The sequence below is a fragment of the Scleropages formosus genome, chromosome 23, assembly GCF_900964775.1.
Source record: "Scleropages formosus chromosome 23, fSclFor1.1, whole genome shotgun sequence".
Classification (NCBI taxonomy): Eukaryota; Metazoa; Chordata; class Actinopteri; order Osteoglossiformes; family Osteoglossidae; genus Scleropages; species Scleropages formosus.
In genome coordinates this window covers 7,790,891-7,804,306 of record NC_041828.1, presented here as the reverse complement: position 1 = coordinate 7,804,306, position 13,416 = coordinate 7,790,891, and the positions used below count along the sequence as shown (strand labels likewise).

The 13,416-nt window shown below is 47.9% G+C and overlaps 1 protein-coding gene across 5 annotated transcripts in view; it reads right to left on the bottom strand.

Annotated features, from left to right (window-relative positions):
* Positions 1 to 8,530: 8,530 nt before the first annotated feature.
* The window catches only part of satb1a (SATB homeobox 1a), a 49,276-nt gene continuing 44,390 nt past the window's right edge, over positions 8,531 to 13,416 (bottom strand). For all 5 annotated transcript variants that reach the window (XM_018750401.2, XM_018750399.2, XM_018750403.2 and 2 more), the window contains 2 exons: positions 12,750 to 12,956; positions 8,531 to 10,902 (listed from right to left, as the gene is read on the bottom strand). In XM_018750401.2, coding sequence (XP_018605917.1) covers positions 10,336 to 10,902; positions 12,750 to 12,956 — 774 coding nt within the window. In that variant the 3' untranslated portion in view covers positions 8,531 to 10,335. The remainder of the gene's footprint in view (positions 10,903 to 12,749; positions 12,957 to 13,416) is intronic.

Below are 13,416 nucleotides of genomic sequence, written 5' to 3'. Positions count from 1 at the left end.
CACATTCCTCAGCTCAGACGGGAACCTCGCTGGCGTCGGCCACATTCCTGACGCGCTTTAATAATTCCCCTTGTATTATTTCTTATGAGACCTCCCAGAAGGGTAATCATGTTCACATTCGCACCGTTTCACTGCAGGTCCTATTACTGTGTGTGGTTTGGAGGAAGGCCTAGTGTCAATATTATTTATTCATTCATGTCTGTGTTTCTTTCTCACTTTCAGTAGTGTTTATCTTTTTGGTTGCTTTCATCCAGGGTGAGTTACAATGTGTTCGTATTTACTGGATCCATCTGAAGACGGTATAAGGTATAATAATGGTGATTAAACTGGCTCTTGTATCATTCCTCAGAACTACATCGGAACTTAATTCACACTCGCACACAGAGTCTGAAACCGCTTGTCCCATGCGGGGTCGCGGCGAACCGGAGCCTAACCCGGCAACACAGGGCGTGGGGGGAGGGGACACACCCAGGACGGGACGCCAGTCCATCGCAAGGCACCCCAAGCAGGGCTCGAACCCCAGACCCACCGGAGACCAGGCCGTGGCCAAACCCGCCGGACCACCGCGCCCCCTTTTGGAACTTAATTGTTCGTCAAAAACTGTACAAAAATGAATTTGGGTTAAAAACATGCACTGAAATATGAAGTGAAATAGGGCATTCTGCTTTATCCACATTTTCCACCCCAGGTGTGCCTTCGACCGCCCACAGCAACCCCAAAGACTACTCGCAGTGTTTGGAAAAAGGGTAAAAAACACACTCCCTGCCTGCTCTACTCACACGTGTTCTACTTTGGACTGAACTGGTGTCGTGTAATTTATTTTACCTTTTATCGGGCCATTTATGCAATACGATGCTAATGACAGGGGGAAGGCAGGGGGTCTAGAAATAAATGAACCCTAATTTGCTTTAAGTGTCTGACCAAGAGACGGACCACAAAAGTACTTTTAGGAGGGATGCGAGGAGGGCGTCGCACGGGCCCAGCTGACATCATGCCTCTGCACTGAATGAGATGCGCATACGAGAGTGTGTGTGTGTGTGTGTGCGCGCGCTCGCGCACGCCTCATTCAACAATGGGATGCTTTTTGTTTTAAATAAAAACAGAGCCAAGTCGACTGTTCATCTTAACAGCTGTTTCATCTCACGCCGGAAACTTCTATTTTAAGCGGTTATAGCTACTGCTTTTGGACCGAAAGGTTGCAGGTTCGATCCCCATCTCCGGCTGTAATACCCTTGAGCGGGGTACCTTCCCTAAATTGCGCCAGTAAATTTACCCAGCTGTTTAAAAGGGTAAATAATTGCAACCTTAACATTGCAAGTTGCTTTGGAGAAAAGTGTCAGATAAATGTAAATGGATTTATTTACAATAACCATGCAGTGAACCCGCTCATATACACACACACACTTTCTGAACCGCTTGTCCCATACAGGGTCACGGTGAACCGGAGCCTAACCCGGCAACCCAGGGCATAAGGCCAGAGGGGACACACCTAGGGCGGGACGCCAGTCCGCCGCAAGGCACCCCAAGTGGGAGTCGAACCCCAGACCCACCGGAGAGGAGGACCCGGCCCAACCCAGTGCGCCACCGCGTCCCCCGGCCACTGATATACATTCGATCAATTTTATAGAGCGCTCTTCTCATGCAGTGACACAGAGCGCTTGAACACAGGCATAGAGCAAAGAAACAAATACATCAGACAGGGAAAGAAAGAAACTACACAATGAGTATAATACATTATCAATGCTTTATAAAGCTGAAAGTAAAAGTAAACCTGCTGGTAACGGCAGAAAGGAACAAAAACTCCCAAATGTAAGTCGAGGGAGAAAGAAAAACCTCTGGGGGTCCAAGTACCAGTGGCTGCCCCCCCCCAGCAAGGTACGTCTCGCCCATCACTTCGACATTTGACTCACGAGAATTATTTATACCCTGTGGTATTTAAAGCTGTGCTGCTTCTGAACATTGTCCACCAGGTCATATCTACCTGGAGATGAATATCAACCCCTCTGGGAAATTATATAATATTTATTTTAATACAAGTAAAAATTGTTTTTTTGTTTTTTTACATTTTTATCTCAGTATTAAAAAATTAAAACTTTTCCCACGTGACCTTTTTATGTTAAAATGTCAGCAAATTATAAAATTCTGTTGTAACCTCCAAATGCATGCTTGCTTGAAAACGTTACAGTTGTATCTCTTTTGCATATGTCTCCATATTTGTTAGTCAAATTACAGTTGAAGCTCAGAAACGGTTTTATAATTAGGCGAACCTGGGTAACTGCCTAGAGACGCTAAAATCTGGGGGCACAGAATTTTGCTTCTAAAATCAAAACTTGAATTGTAACCTTGGGAAAAAAATGTGAGAAAGCCTTGCATGACAATAAACAGACGGTTATGAGACAGTAAAGAGGGTCTGTTGCCTTGACGCTTCGTAGGTATCGTTTTGTATGGGACAAACTGTCCATCTGTAGAAAAAATAAAATGTATCTTTTTGTTCCCTTAACGCACTTTGGGCTGTTTTCAGTTGTTAATGTAGAAATTTGCGTTCTGTGTATATATATATAACATTCACATAAGTGTTATCATACACAATTACATAGAAATGACTTGTTTTAGTTGTAAATTGAAGTTTTATTTTCCCTTCTGTTGGGTCTGTGCATATCAACATCAAAAACAGAAGTAATGCTTTGTCATATATATGTATGAGTACCTGCACTGATTTCGAGATACAAGTCTAAGCGGTACCACACTGATTCTTGCCAGGGGGCTCCAAAAATATACGAACTATGAATTCCTTCTCTATTCCCGTGAGCGTCGGGATAGTTGCCCCACAGCGCCTGGACATCGTGAGAGTATGTGGGTTCGGACCCCCGCTCAGTCGGTGTGGAGTTTCTATGTTCTCTTCGCGTTCGTGTGGGTTTCCCCCCACAGTCCAAAGACGTGCTTCAGGTGAATGAATGAATCTAAATGGCCAGTACTGTATGCGTGAGTGTGAGATTGATCTGCAATGAACTGGTGTCCCTTGCCTCACAGCCTGGGTTCCCAGGATAGGCTCCGGACAACCGTGACCCTGCGCCGGACAGGCGGTTACTGATAATAGCTCCAGCGCACAGTGCTCATCAATGGTGGGTTTCTTTTTAACGCGTGAATATGAAAGCGTGCGTTCCGGGGCCTTTCCGGCAGTCGTGCAAAACGGTCCGATCTGGCGGTTTCGCTACCAGGATAACTGAAAAAAGAAAGTAAATGACGGGAAAGTATGAGCCAGAGTAAACTTTTTTGTTTGCTGAAAAAACAACAACAATAGGAGCCAGTGAGCGGTGTGACATTCCACTTAGGTAATGAAGTAGTGGATGTGAGTCACGCTGCGATTCCCGTCTCTTTCGGTCACCGGCTGCATAAGTGGAGCCACTCGAACGAGTGTTTGCAGTTGTGTGGCGGGGATTGATCGACGGGTTATTGCTTTGGAATGGAGGTCTGGAGACACGTGCGCAAAGGGGAGATGGGTTCAACCGGCGCTTGAAATCAGAAGAGGCCTCTCGAACGCGGTTCCCGGAAAGTGAATTATGCAGCCTGCGGATGCCGTGGGTGGCGGAGGCGGTGTTGTTTGTTTTGTTGCTGTCGTTGTCGGTTCGCTTTGTTTGATTCCTTCCCCCGCCCCGGACGGGGGAAGCCACGGGACGGAGGGACGGCGCGAGAGGAGAGCGGAGCCGAACGACGTGCCCCGTCTGCGGCTCCGTCTCGGTCCCCGCCGGGCTCGGCTCCGGACCGGGACGAGGGACCTTGCGGAAAACGTTCACGCTTTGCAGCGGCGCTAACCGTCCCGCCCGTGCTGTAATTAACTTCTTTTCTTCTACGCATTTTCGACAACTGCGTACCGAGCGCAGGGTCACGGTGGTCCAGAGCCTATCCTGGAAGCACGGTGCACCGGGCTAGAGAGGGTGCGTGCCGGATGGGACAACAGCCGCGCACATTTGCTCTCACGCGCGCAAACGAGTAACTTAGGGTCGCCGATCGACCCAAAGTGCATGTCTCTGAACCGTAGAGGAACGCTCGCAAGAACATGGGAAGAAGAGGCAAACTGCACGCTGACTGCCCTGGATTCAAACCCACGCCCGAAGAGCCCAGGTGCTGTGAGGTGGCGGAGCAACCCGAGGCATCAAAACTCATCGTTTATTTGAGCGTTAAATGTACTTTCACCGTTTTGTGTGGAACCTTCCGGAACAGGTGCGCTAAAGGAAGAACAAAAGCGGTCGGGTTCGGTGTTTGTCGCGTTGCGCATTTGCTGCGTCGATGGGGTAAGGAGTTGGACTGCGTCCAGCGCCGGGGCTCAGGGCACTTACAGCGAGTCCGATCTGTCACACGGCAGCGGCGCACGGAGCCCGGGCCTCCCGTCGGCCGTCGGACGCGCTAATCGCATTTGACCGGGTCCCTACGGGCGCGCGGAGCCGCCCTGGGCGAGGCTACGGCGCGAGACCCGGTTCCGGCCCACGCGCTGCCTCCATAACAAATTAATTCCAAAGTGGGCCAAAGCCGCACATATTTTCACAATTAAGCGCAACGGTTCAGGGAGGGGATTTCACCGCCTCGAGTCACCGGGGCTGTTGGTACTGGCGCCCGGGCGAGCTGGCGGAGCCGCCGCCTCCCCGCAGAGCAGACAGACAGGCCCTCGGAGAGCAACAGAAGCACAAATGACAATTACAAGAGCGGAGTGAAAAAGTACCACTCGGGATGAACACCAAGCAGTACATGAGGTACTTTCGCTCGTACTTTGGTGTTAAGCACCAGGACAGCTGCGGGGTGAGCGTTATGAGCGGACGGCATCGGACGGCATCGGGCTAGCCGACGGTTCTGTAACGGCCCGGTGACGAGGCCGGCAGGGGGCGTAGCGGTTCGAACCATTGCGGGTTTGTACCCTAGAGAAAGGTGTTAACCCTCGGCCGCAACAATCATCGAAAGCGGCTGCCTGTATAAAGCTGGCGGGGTAACAGGTGTCGGCCGAATGAATAAAGAATAACGACACATGTTAACTGAAGTAAAACTGTAAAAGCAACAGTGTCACAACCATCTCCTCTCCTCATGAGACTAACTTGAAGTATAATAATTGGTAACACACGTACAATAACTCCTGAAATGGATTAGCGCCCCATCCAGAGCGTTCCCCTCCTAGCTCCGCACCCGGAGACTCGAGGATAGGTTCCTGACCACCGTGACCCTGACAAGGCTGAGCAGTCAACGAAAGTGAGCGACTGTGTGACTTCACAGTAACTGCAGGTAGAGCCAGCGGCTCCGTACCGCGGTACGGCGACGGTGCCCATCCCCCCGACACGCGTCCTGTGCGTAGCTGCCCGGGGAAGTGCTGCAAAGGGAGTTCGTGGATTTTCTCGCGAGCCGAACGGTCGGAACCCGAAACGGGGCTGATCGCACACGTACGTGAGCTCTGGGTGCGTTTCGATGTCGCTGATGTGGGCGGGACGGAGACGTGCCTCTGGCTGGAGGCGGGAACACGGTTCTTTAACCGCAGCTCCAACTCCTGGAGCAGGACCACCTGTAAGGGGGACGTCTGTTCAGCCTCCGGAGACACAAAACATCTGTACAGAAGGACGTCACTCATTCCTTTAGGACACTTTTGCAGCGAATATGTAGGAACCGGGAGAAAGAGATGACCTTAACCTTCCGTGAAGGTCATAGATGGATAGCTACCGATACTTCAGCGGTACGAATCAAGAGCTTTTCCACCGAAACTCGGGGAGAAGTCAGTCCCTGTGCTTAGAGGGAACGTAACCAAACCTTGCGTTCTGCCAGATGTGGACACGGACTCCCGGTGCAGGACAAAGAGTGAAGCGCACAGATTTTGAAGCTCCACACACATCTGTGGAGCTTGAGGATCACGTCGAATGTTCCCTCAGTGTCCTGCTGTGCTGACACATCCCACAAAACGCACCGTCGTGGACCTGGTAGGGGGGGGGAGGAGGCAGAAACACTGTTAAGACCCTCATTAAGAGCTCACGTGTCCCTCATGCCCAGGTACACGCCGGAGTCCCGGTTACGCGCAGTCGGACACCTCGGCCGAGTGTATCGCACTCCTTCGCACCCCTGGCCTTTCGAGTGGAGCGATTCACAGGGCACTTCGCACTAAAATGAACAAATTATGAAACGGCCGAGAAAAAAGGACATCCTGAGCGTCCGAAATACAAATAAAGCAGAACATGACAGCGTTGCGTTTCCAGGTCTGTAGACACCAGAATTAATTAATTTTCTAAGAGCCGTTTATGTGATGTTTTCAAGGTCTGTTCAATCGCTCTCAGGGTTTACGCTTTCAGGGGCCGAAACACTTGAAAATGTATTTTAAAATCATTTACCACTTCAATCCGCAGCACGGTAAATAAGAGAACAGATTAAGAGCAACATGAGTTGCATTTTACCGCAAAACTCGCTCAGCTACCAGACTCTTTCCTGGACCTGCAGGACGACGCATATGAGCGAAGACATAATTTCTTTGTATACCTAAGGCAGTAAAATTGCCACATTCTCATATCTGTTGCATTAGAGCCCATATGAAATGTTTAGATGATTTTTTTTGCACCTAATAAGAATAAGTGGTGCGCAGGCTGTGTGCCGGGCTGTAGCGCTTGCTCCCAGGAGTCCCATGTGACTCGCTGCAATATTATCGCTGTTTTTATGACGATCTTGCCGCAAACGGCCAAATCTCGGGCGCCGGAGCAAACAAACGCGAGGTGAGGACGGGAGAACAGGACACGAGGAGGCCCCCGGCCCTCGACGGGAGGGCGCCTTCGATCTGCCTGGGGCGGGTGGGGGACGGCGCAGCTCGCAGACGAGGCACCGGAAATAACGCATCACAAGGCAGAAAGAGAGCGAAGGGTTGAAGTACGAAGGTCGAACGTACGCAACGAGTCCCTAGGAACCAACGACGAGACCCATCCCGACGAGTCGTGACGCTCAGATCCAGCGCTTCTTCCACACGTAGAAAAATATCGAGACTCATATCTATGACGAATACATGTATTTGCCGTTTTTACAATCATTACCCCACCAAACGTGCGGGTTCTTCACCTTTTCTTGGCCACGGGCCCCTTAAGAAGCTAAGGACCCCTCCTAGGAAAACATCCATACATAAATTGGGAGAAAACATTGAGCTCAGTTTATTGCACATAAAACTGATTACCTTCGCACAGCTTTATGAAACTAAAAGTACTAATAGTAAGAGTAGCACAGGAATATTTTTCTGTAATTTTATTTTTTTTTAAACTAACAGCCTTATTTTCAAAGCAAATCCGTACTTCACAAACCCACCGAAGTCCATCCAAGGACCCCCAACGTGCCCTCGAACCCAGGTTCAGAACTCCTGGCCTGATCCAAATGGTGCAAAACACACCAAAATTGTTTTGCTGCAGCGAAACGCCGTCCCCCAAGTTCACTACTTGCCGTCACCATCAATGTCACATCGTTGTCCTTGAGGTGACCCTGAATTAGTATATCATGCAGAGCCACAAGCGTGGCACATGAAACACACTTCTTGTAAACAAAATTCTTTCAACTTTTTTGTAGTGTCACAAAAATACCGCATGGGAGATTTTGTTCGGTGTAAATGAAACGTGAGCTTTTCCGGTCTCTGGGCTCCAGGCCTACGGCACGGTCAATGCAACAGCGAAGGGCTGAGAGAAATCAGACCCCAGCTGAGGATTCTGCCATGAGCGAATGAAACATGAGCATCCTTTGAAAACCCTACATACAGAGAGACATGAGCTACCGTGCTTAAACACTACTTTCAGTCTGGACTGGTCCAGGGAGCGAGGAGGTCCGTTTGGTATCCGTCCTTGTAGAGGTCTCTCTTACAAATTTGTTCAGATGTTGGTCATGGAAGCATGTCTAGATATCATCATCACAGTTTTCTACGTGAGCAGTTGGTAAAAAAAATGCATTTGAATAGTCTGAACGCTAAAGGACGGCTGTTTTTCCTCTGCCCCTCCGAGACCTTTGTTTCAATAATAACTGAACTACCAAAAAAACTTCTATGGACATATGCATCGACTGGTGAAAGCAGTCAGTTAATAAATACCCTGCAAATGCGGTAAGGAATGCTTCTCAGAGTTCATGTGAAACCACTGCACCCAAACACGTGGTCCAAGAGCAGGGTAGCACTAAAAGATCAGGCTGATTCATATCATATCCTCGTTTCATATTATGACATCAGCGTTTTAGATCGACGCTCAAGTTCACAGCCATAAACCAATAAATCCTTTCAAGTTAACTTACTCAAAGTGATGTTTGTTCACAGGGCCCAATATGATGGAATATTAGTATAACAGCTGTGCTTACGTGGCAGATACTACTCATACACACCAATGTTCCCAGCTGCTCATATAAGAGTGACAGAACGCTGCATGTAATGAAGATCCTCCAGTTTGACACCAACGGTACAGCGCTGCCCCATGTGACACATGCGATACTAAAGAGTCCCAGTCCCTTCCTTAATTCAAAAAGCAAGGCAAGTTGAACATCATTCTCTTTTCCTAGTCGACCATTTATTTTCTGTTGCAAATCAAAAGTCAGAACGATGTTAAAAATAACCGCAGCAAGACAAAGTGTGCGAGAAACCTACTTTCTCTCATCGGGACAAAGACATGCAAACAAGTTGGCGACGGTTAAAGTCGGTGTACAGAAGGGATGTCGTCCCCCACGACGCACTCCAGCCATCACGTGAAGACGGGGCGAGAACCGCTCTCGACACCACAGTCCACTGCGAGTCGACCCGATTCCCCACGGTCGCTGCTGGGTGCATAGCTTTCCAAAACAGTGTGAGGTGTACAGAGCTCAAGACAAAGACCTTGGAGATCTCACTCCGTCGAACTCAAACAAGTGGCATAAAAAAAAAAGGACTTCTGGGCTTGCATTTCAATCAAGACATACACAAAACGTTAACAGAAAGTATAACTCATATCTAGATTTATACTGAACAGTATTCGAGTGAAACGGCTAAAAACTGAATGTTAAATATGTAATAATGCAACTGTTTAATAGAAACATTTCTCAAGAAATGCCATTCAAGTTGGGTGTTTTATAAATACCAAGAATTTGCTGTACAATACAAACAGTTTCATTGTGTTTTCAATCAATATTCACGCCTAGTTAGGTCATTTCTGCATATTGAAAATGGAGAGAAAAAAAACAAAACAAAGAAAAAACCTCACAGTTGGTACAAAATAACCGATGTTCTCATTTCAATAAACGCATTAAAAGAAACACTTTTTATACAGTATATTTGTACAGGAGTAGCTTCAGATACCAAACTAAAGGAAGACACACTGAAAACATTAATTGTAACATATATTGCATATGTTTTCCCCCTCTAATGTGTCCTATGGGTTAGTAATTGACCTAAGCATATTTGCATGATAGTAAAAATTGCATACAACATTTTTAGTGAAGCTTGTAGCACGAGCTGCTCGAACATATAGCACTTTTTTATAGGCGACTTTTATAAAGCACACTTCCCCATTTAAAACTTTTAAGACACTTGTTTTAACTGCCCACCAAAATGACATTTATAAATAGTCAAAAAAGAAAAAAAGGTTATGCAACAGAAAAAAAAAATACAAAAAACTGCTGCAGGACCTGCAAATAAATAGTATAGGAGAACAAAAGATTGCTTTTCACATTTTCAAACTGTGTGAAGACTGGGAAAGTTACAGCGACAAAATTTTTGCAAAAAAATTCAAACTACGGCAGTGCCATATTGTACAAGGCATTTGTTGGCATAGTTTATTTGAACTGTATTCTTTTTACAGTTAATATACGTCTTTATTTATACATCTATTTCTTCCAAACAAATAATATTAGAAAAGGGAGGCTCACTCCCCACAGCAACTGTGTGGCATCTGGTTCCAGAGTTCTGAGCATCACGAAGTCCTTTCGTCTGTTTTTAAAAGAATAGCTAAACGCTGCCAGCAGGTGTCAGACCCAGCAACCTATCGTTAAGGCCTTTGTCATCGACTGGTTCCACCAAACGCGCGTGTTAAAAATCCAGTGAACACCACAAATGTAAACGTCCTCTGTCAAGCTTCAGCGCCTTCATCAGTAGCTCATATCAAGTGTGAGAACAACGGACAAGTCAAGTGCAGTCGGCAAATATCCACGTAACATTTTATCTTTTTTGTGCAAGTTAATAAATGCTCATGAGTCCTTACAGTGAATAATACAGGATTTCACAAAATTAAAGAGGAAACACACAAAAAAGTAGTAATACCACAGTATTACTGAATTTATTTAAATAGAATTACATCGGCACTGTAAAAATGCGGCGGAGAGAACACGAGAACGTTACTCTTTTGAGTCGTAGCCTGAGCCAATGTGGACGGTTTCCGGTAGGTGCTCCTCGATCTTGATGGAGAAGATGGTGCTGTTGGTCTGCGTGCTCTCATCCAGCCCCTTGAGCAGCTCGTCCTCCTCTGCATCTGCCTGATCTTCCTCCTCCTCTTCGTCCTCAACCTGTTCCTCCTCCGGCTCCTCGTGCTCGAGGCCCGCTGGGCCCTTGGGCTTGCCCTGGCGGTGGCCCTCGTAGAAGCGCTGGTTCTGGAAGAACTTGACAATGGTGTGCTTGGGCAGGTCCAGCTGGGCAGACAGCGTGTGGATGGCCTCCTCGTCCGGATGTAGCCCCACATCCTGGATGAAGCTCTGCAGGATGCCCAGGGCTTCCAGCGAGATCCTGCTGCCTGGCCGCGCCTTGTCCTCCGACAACTCCGCAGGTGAGGCCGTGGAGGGCTGCCGAGGGGGTAGCCGCGGCCCTGCTTGCTGCGGTGACTGCTGCAGGGGCTGCTGGGAAAGTGAGGCCTGGGGCGGGTGCTGCTGGGCCAGCGGGGATTGCTGCTGGGGCTGATGGGACTGACACTGGAAGAGGATGAAGATAAAGAAGAAGAAAATTGAGAAGTAGAAACAGAATGAGGAAAGAGAAGCTCCATTCTCACAGCAAGTCCCACAGCAACGTTGGAGCAGAGTTTGAGCCTGAAACCATTTGATCGTAACTTTGGAGGCCTACCCACTTCCTCACACTGCTCTCTTTCACGTGCCAATTAACGGCCTTCTGCACATGAACCGGGGGTACGAGCACCCGGGATCTCATCCCTGCGCTCCGTCAGAGGATATAAATAGGCGTGCAGTGCAGCAGCTGACTGAAAGGTGCTCTTGTGCTCATGGCGCTTAACCCAATTACAGCAGTTGGCCACTGGGGCCGCAGTCTTGGGGGTCTCACAGGGGGACTCTGGCAAAGCGCCGAGGTCTCCTGTCTGCACTCTCACAATGAGCATTCTGTGCATGTTCACTTACTCTGATTTACTTGAACCCACGCCCAAAACATTCCACAAGTGTGACAGTAACAAACAAAAAAAGTGTCTTCACACACAGCCAACTGACTTTCTGTCCAGACCAATCGAGGAACTGAGTGAGGCACGAGAAAACAGCCCATCGCATCGTGCTGCATCAGCTGGTTTGTTTTACACCAGGCAGAAGACAAAACCCAGTGGGACTGGACAATGGGGACCGCTGGGAGGTGGGGGTGGGGCAGGATGATAACCACACAAACGCGGTTTCCCCCTGGTTAGTCCCCCTGTCCCGGTATCACAGGAACAGACTGTGGTGGTGAGTGATAACAGCGCAGTGCTATAGCTCCTGGTCTAACTGGGTTTCCGAAGAATGCAGTCGGAGAGGGAGAAGTCGGCTCATCTGGGAACTGCGCAGATTTTGATCTTGCTGCTGCTTGTCAGGCAAATGCTGACGGATAACACCATTGTTGGAATAAAAACAACTGGCTGGCTGGTGTATGCTAAAAGCTGAAACAGTAAGAAATGAATAAAGATTATATGACCATATTAAATGATCAAAATATGGTACCAAAAAAACAGTTTTTAAAAAAAAAAAAAAAAAAAAAAAAAGAGCCTAGATGTGCTGCTGCTCAAATTATTGAGATGCTTTGGTATATTGCAGCGTTGGACCCCATCCCCTCCTGTAAACTATGGGCAGGGGTTACGACTGTGGTCATGCAATCTGAAGGTTATTGGTTCAAATCCACCCCCTGCTGTAGTAACCTGGAACATGGTACTTACCCTTGACACAGAATACACTGCAATATACTATTAATGGGTAAATCACTAAGTTGCCTTGGATAAAGGAATGAACTAAATGAAGGATATCAATTTACACATTGCACTGGGTACAGTACTGTGCAAAAGTTTTAGGCGCTTAGATGTTTCACAAAAATATTTTAGACAGTTATTTAATGTCTTCTGCATCAGTGTCAATGGGAAAGAGCATGTTTTAGATTTCCAAGCATTTCTTTTGCAAAAAGTTACAGTATTACAGTAAGGGGTTTGTATGTCATTAAAGAAAGTACGTACACACAGAGTTTGAAACCACTTATTCCAAGCAGGGTCACTGTGAACCGGAGCCTAATCCAGCAACACAAGGCGCAAGGCTGAAGGTGGAGGGGACACAGCTGGACGGGACGCCAGTCCGTTGCAAGGCACCTCAAGCAGGACTCGAACCCCAGACCCACCAGAAAGCGGGACTCGACCAAGCCTGCCATGACCCGGCTCGGGACAAGCAGTAGTTGACGATGGATGGTTACTAAGCTTTGTAGGAAATTTATTAATTAAGAGCATTATTTTTGGAAGCATTCTCACTTTACAGATCCCCCCCATGCCTAAAACTTTTGCACAGTGCTGTATGTTGGGAAGACTCACCTGTGTGGGGTCTGTGGGGACATGCAGGTGATGGGCCGGCCGCTCAGTGTGGTGCTGCTGGCCCCCGCTGCTCTCCTGCTCATATATAGCATCGCGCTCTGCCTGGGCCAGGCTGAGGAAGCGGCGAATCATGGAGAGGTTCTCCCATAGGGTCCGGTTCTCTGGAGACGGGTCCTCCTTCCAGCGCAGTAACTCGCAGAGCCAACCCTGTGAACAGCAGAGGCACGTGAAGCATCTCTTACTATAACTGCTTTCGGTGCTACGATTCCCCTCCGTGCACCTCCCAGTGCACACATGCAGAGTTTCCAACTCATTCTTCCTGATGTGCCGGTAAACCATGAATTACAAATTTAATGACTTTGCATATCATTACTCAACAAAATTTATTTTCACATTTTAAAAAAAATTGTGTCCTGTGATAAGTTTTTGATCAGAAGCGGTATAGATTTATTTTAGGGAGTGTTTAGAGGAAACCAATCCAGCAGTAATTGCCTTTTTTCCCCATGTCACTGTTTTTTTTTAAAACAGCTGCAGTCTGATTTTCAAAGAAGCAGCGTGCCTCCTACACAGGGGTAGGGGAGACACTAACGTGGACTGCCACACCCTGCTGTTCCACCCAACTCATACACTCACCACAGCCTATATCTGGGATTAATAGGCTGCAACC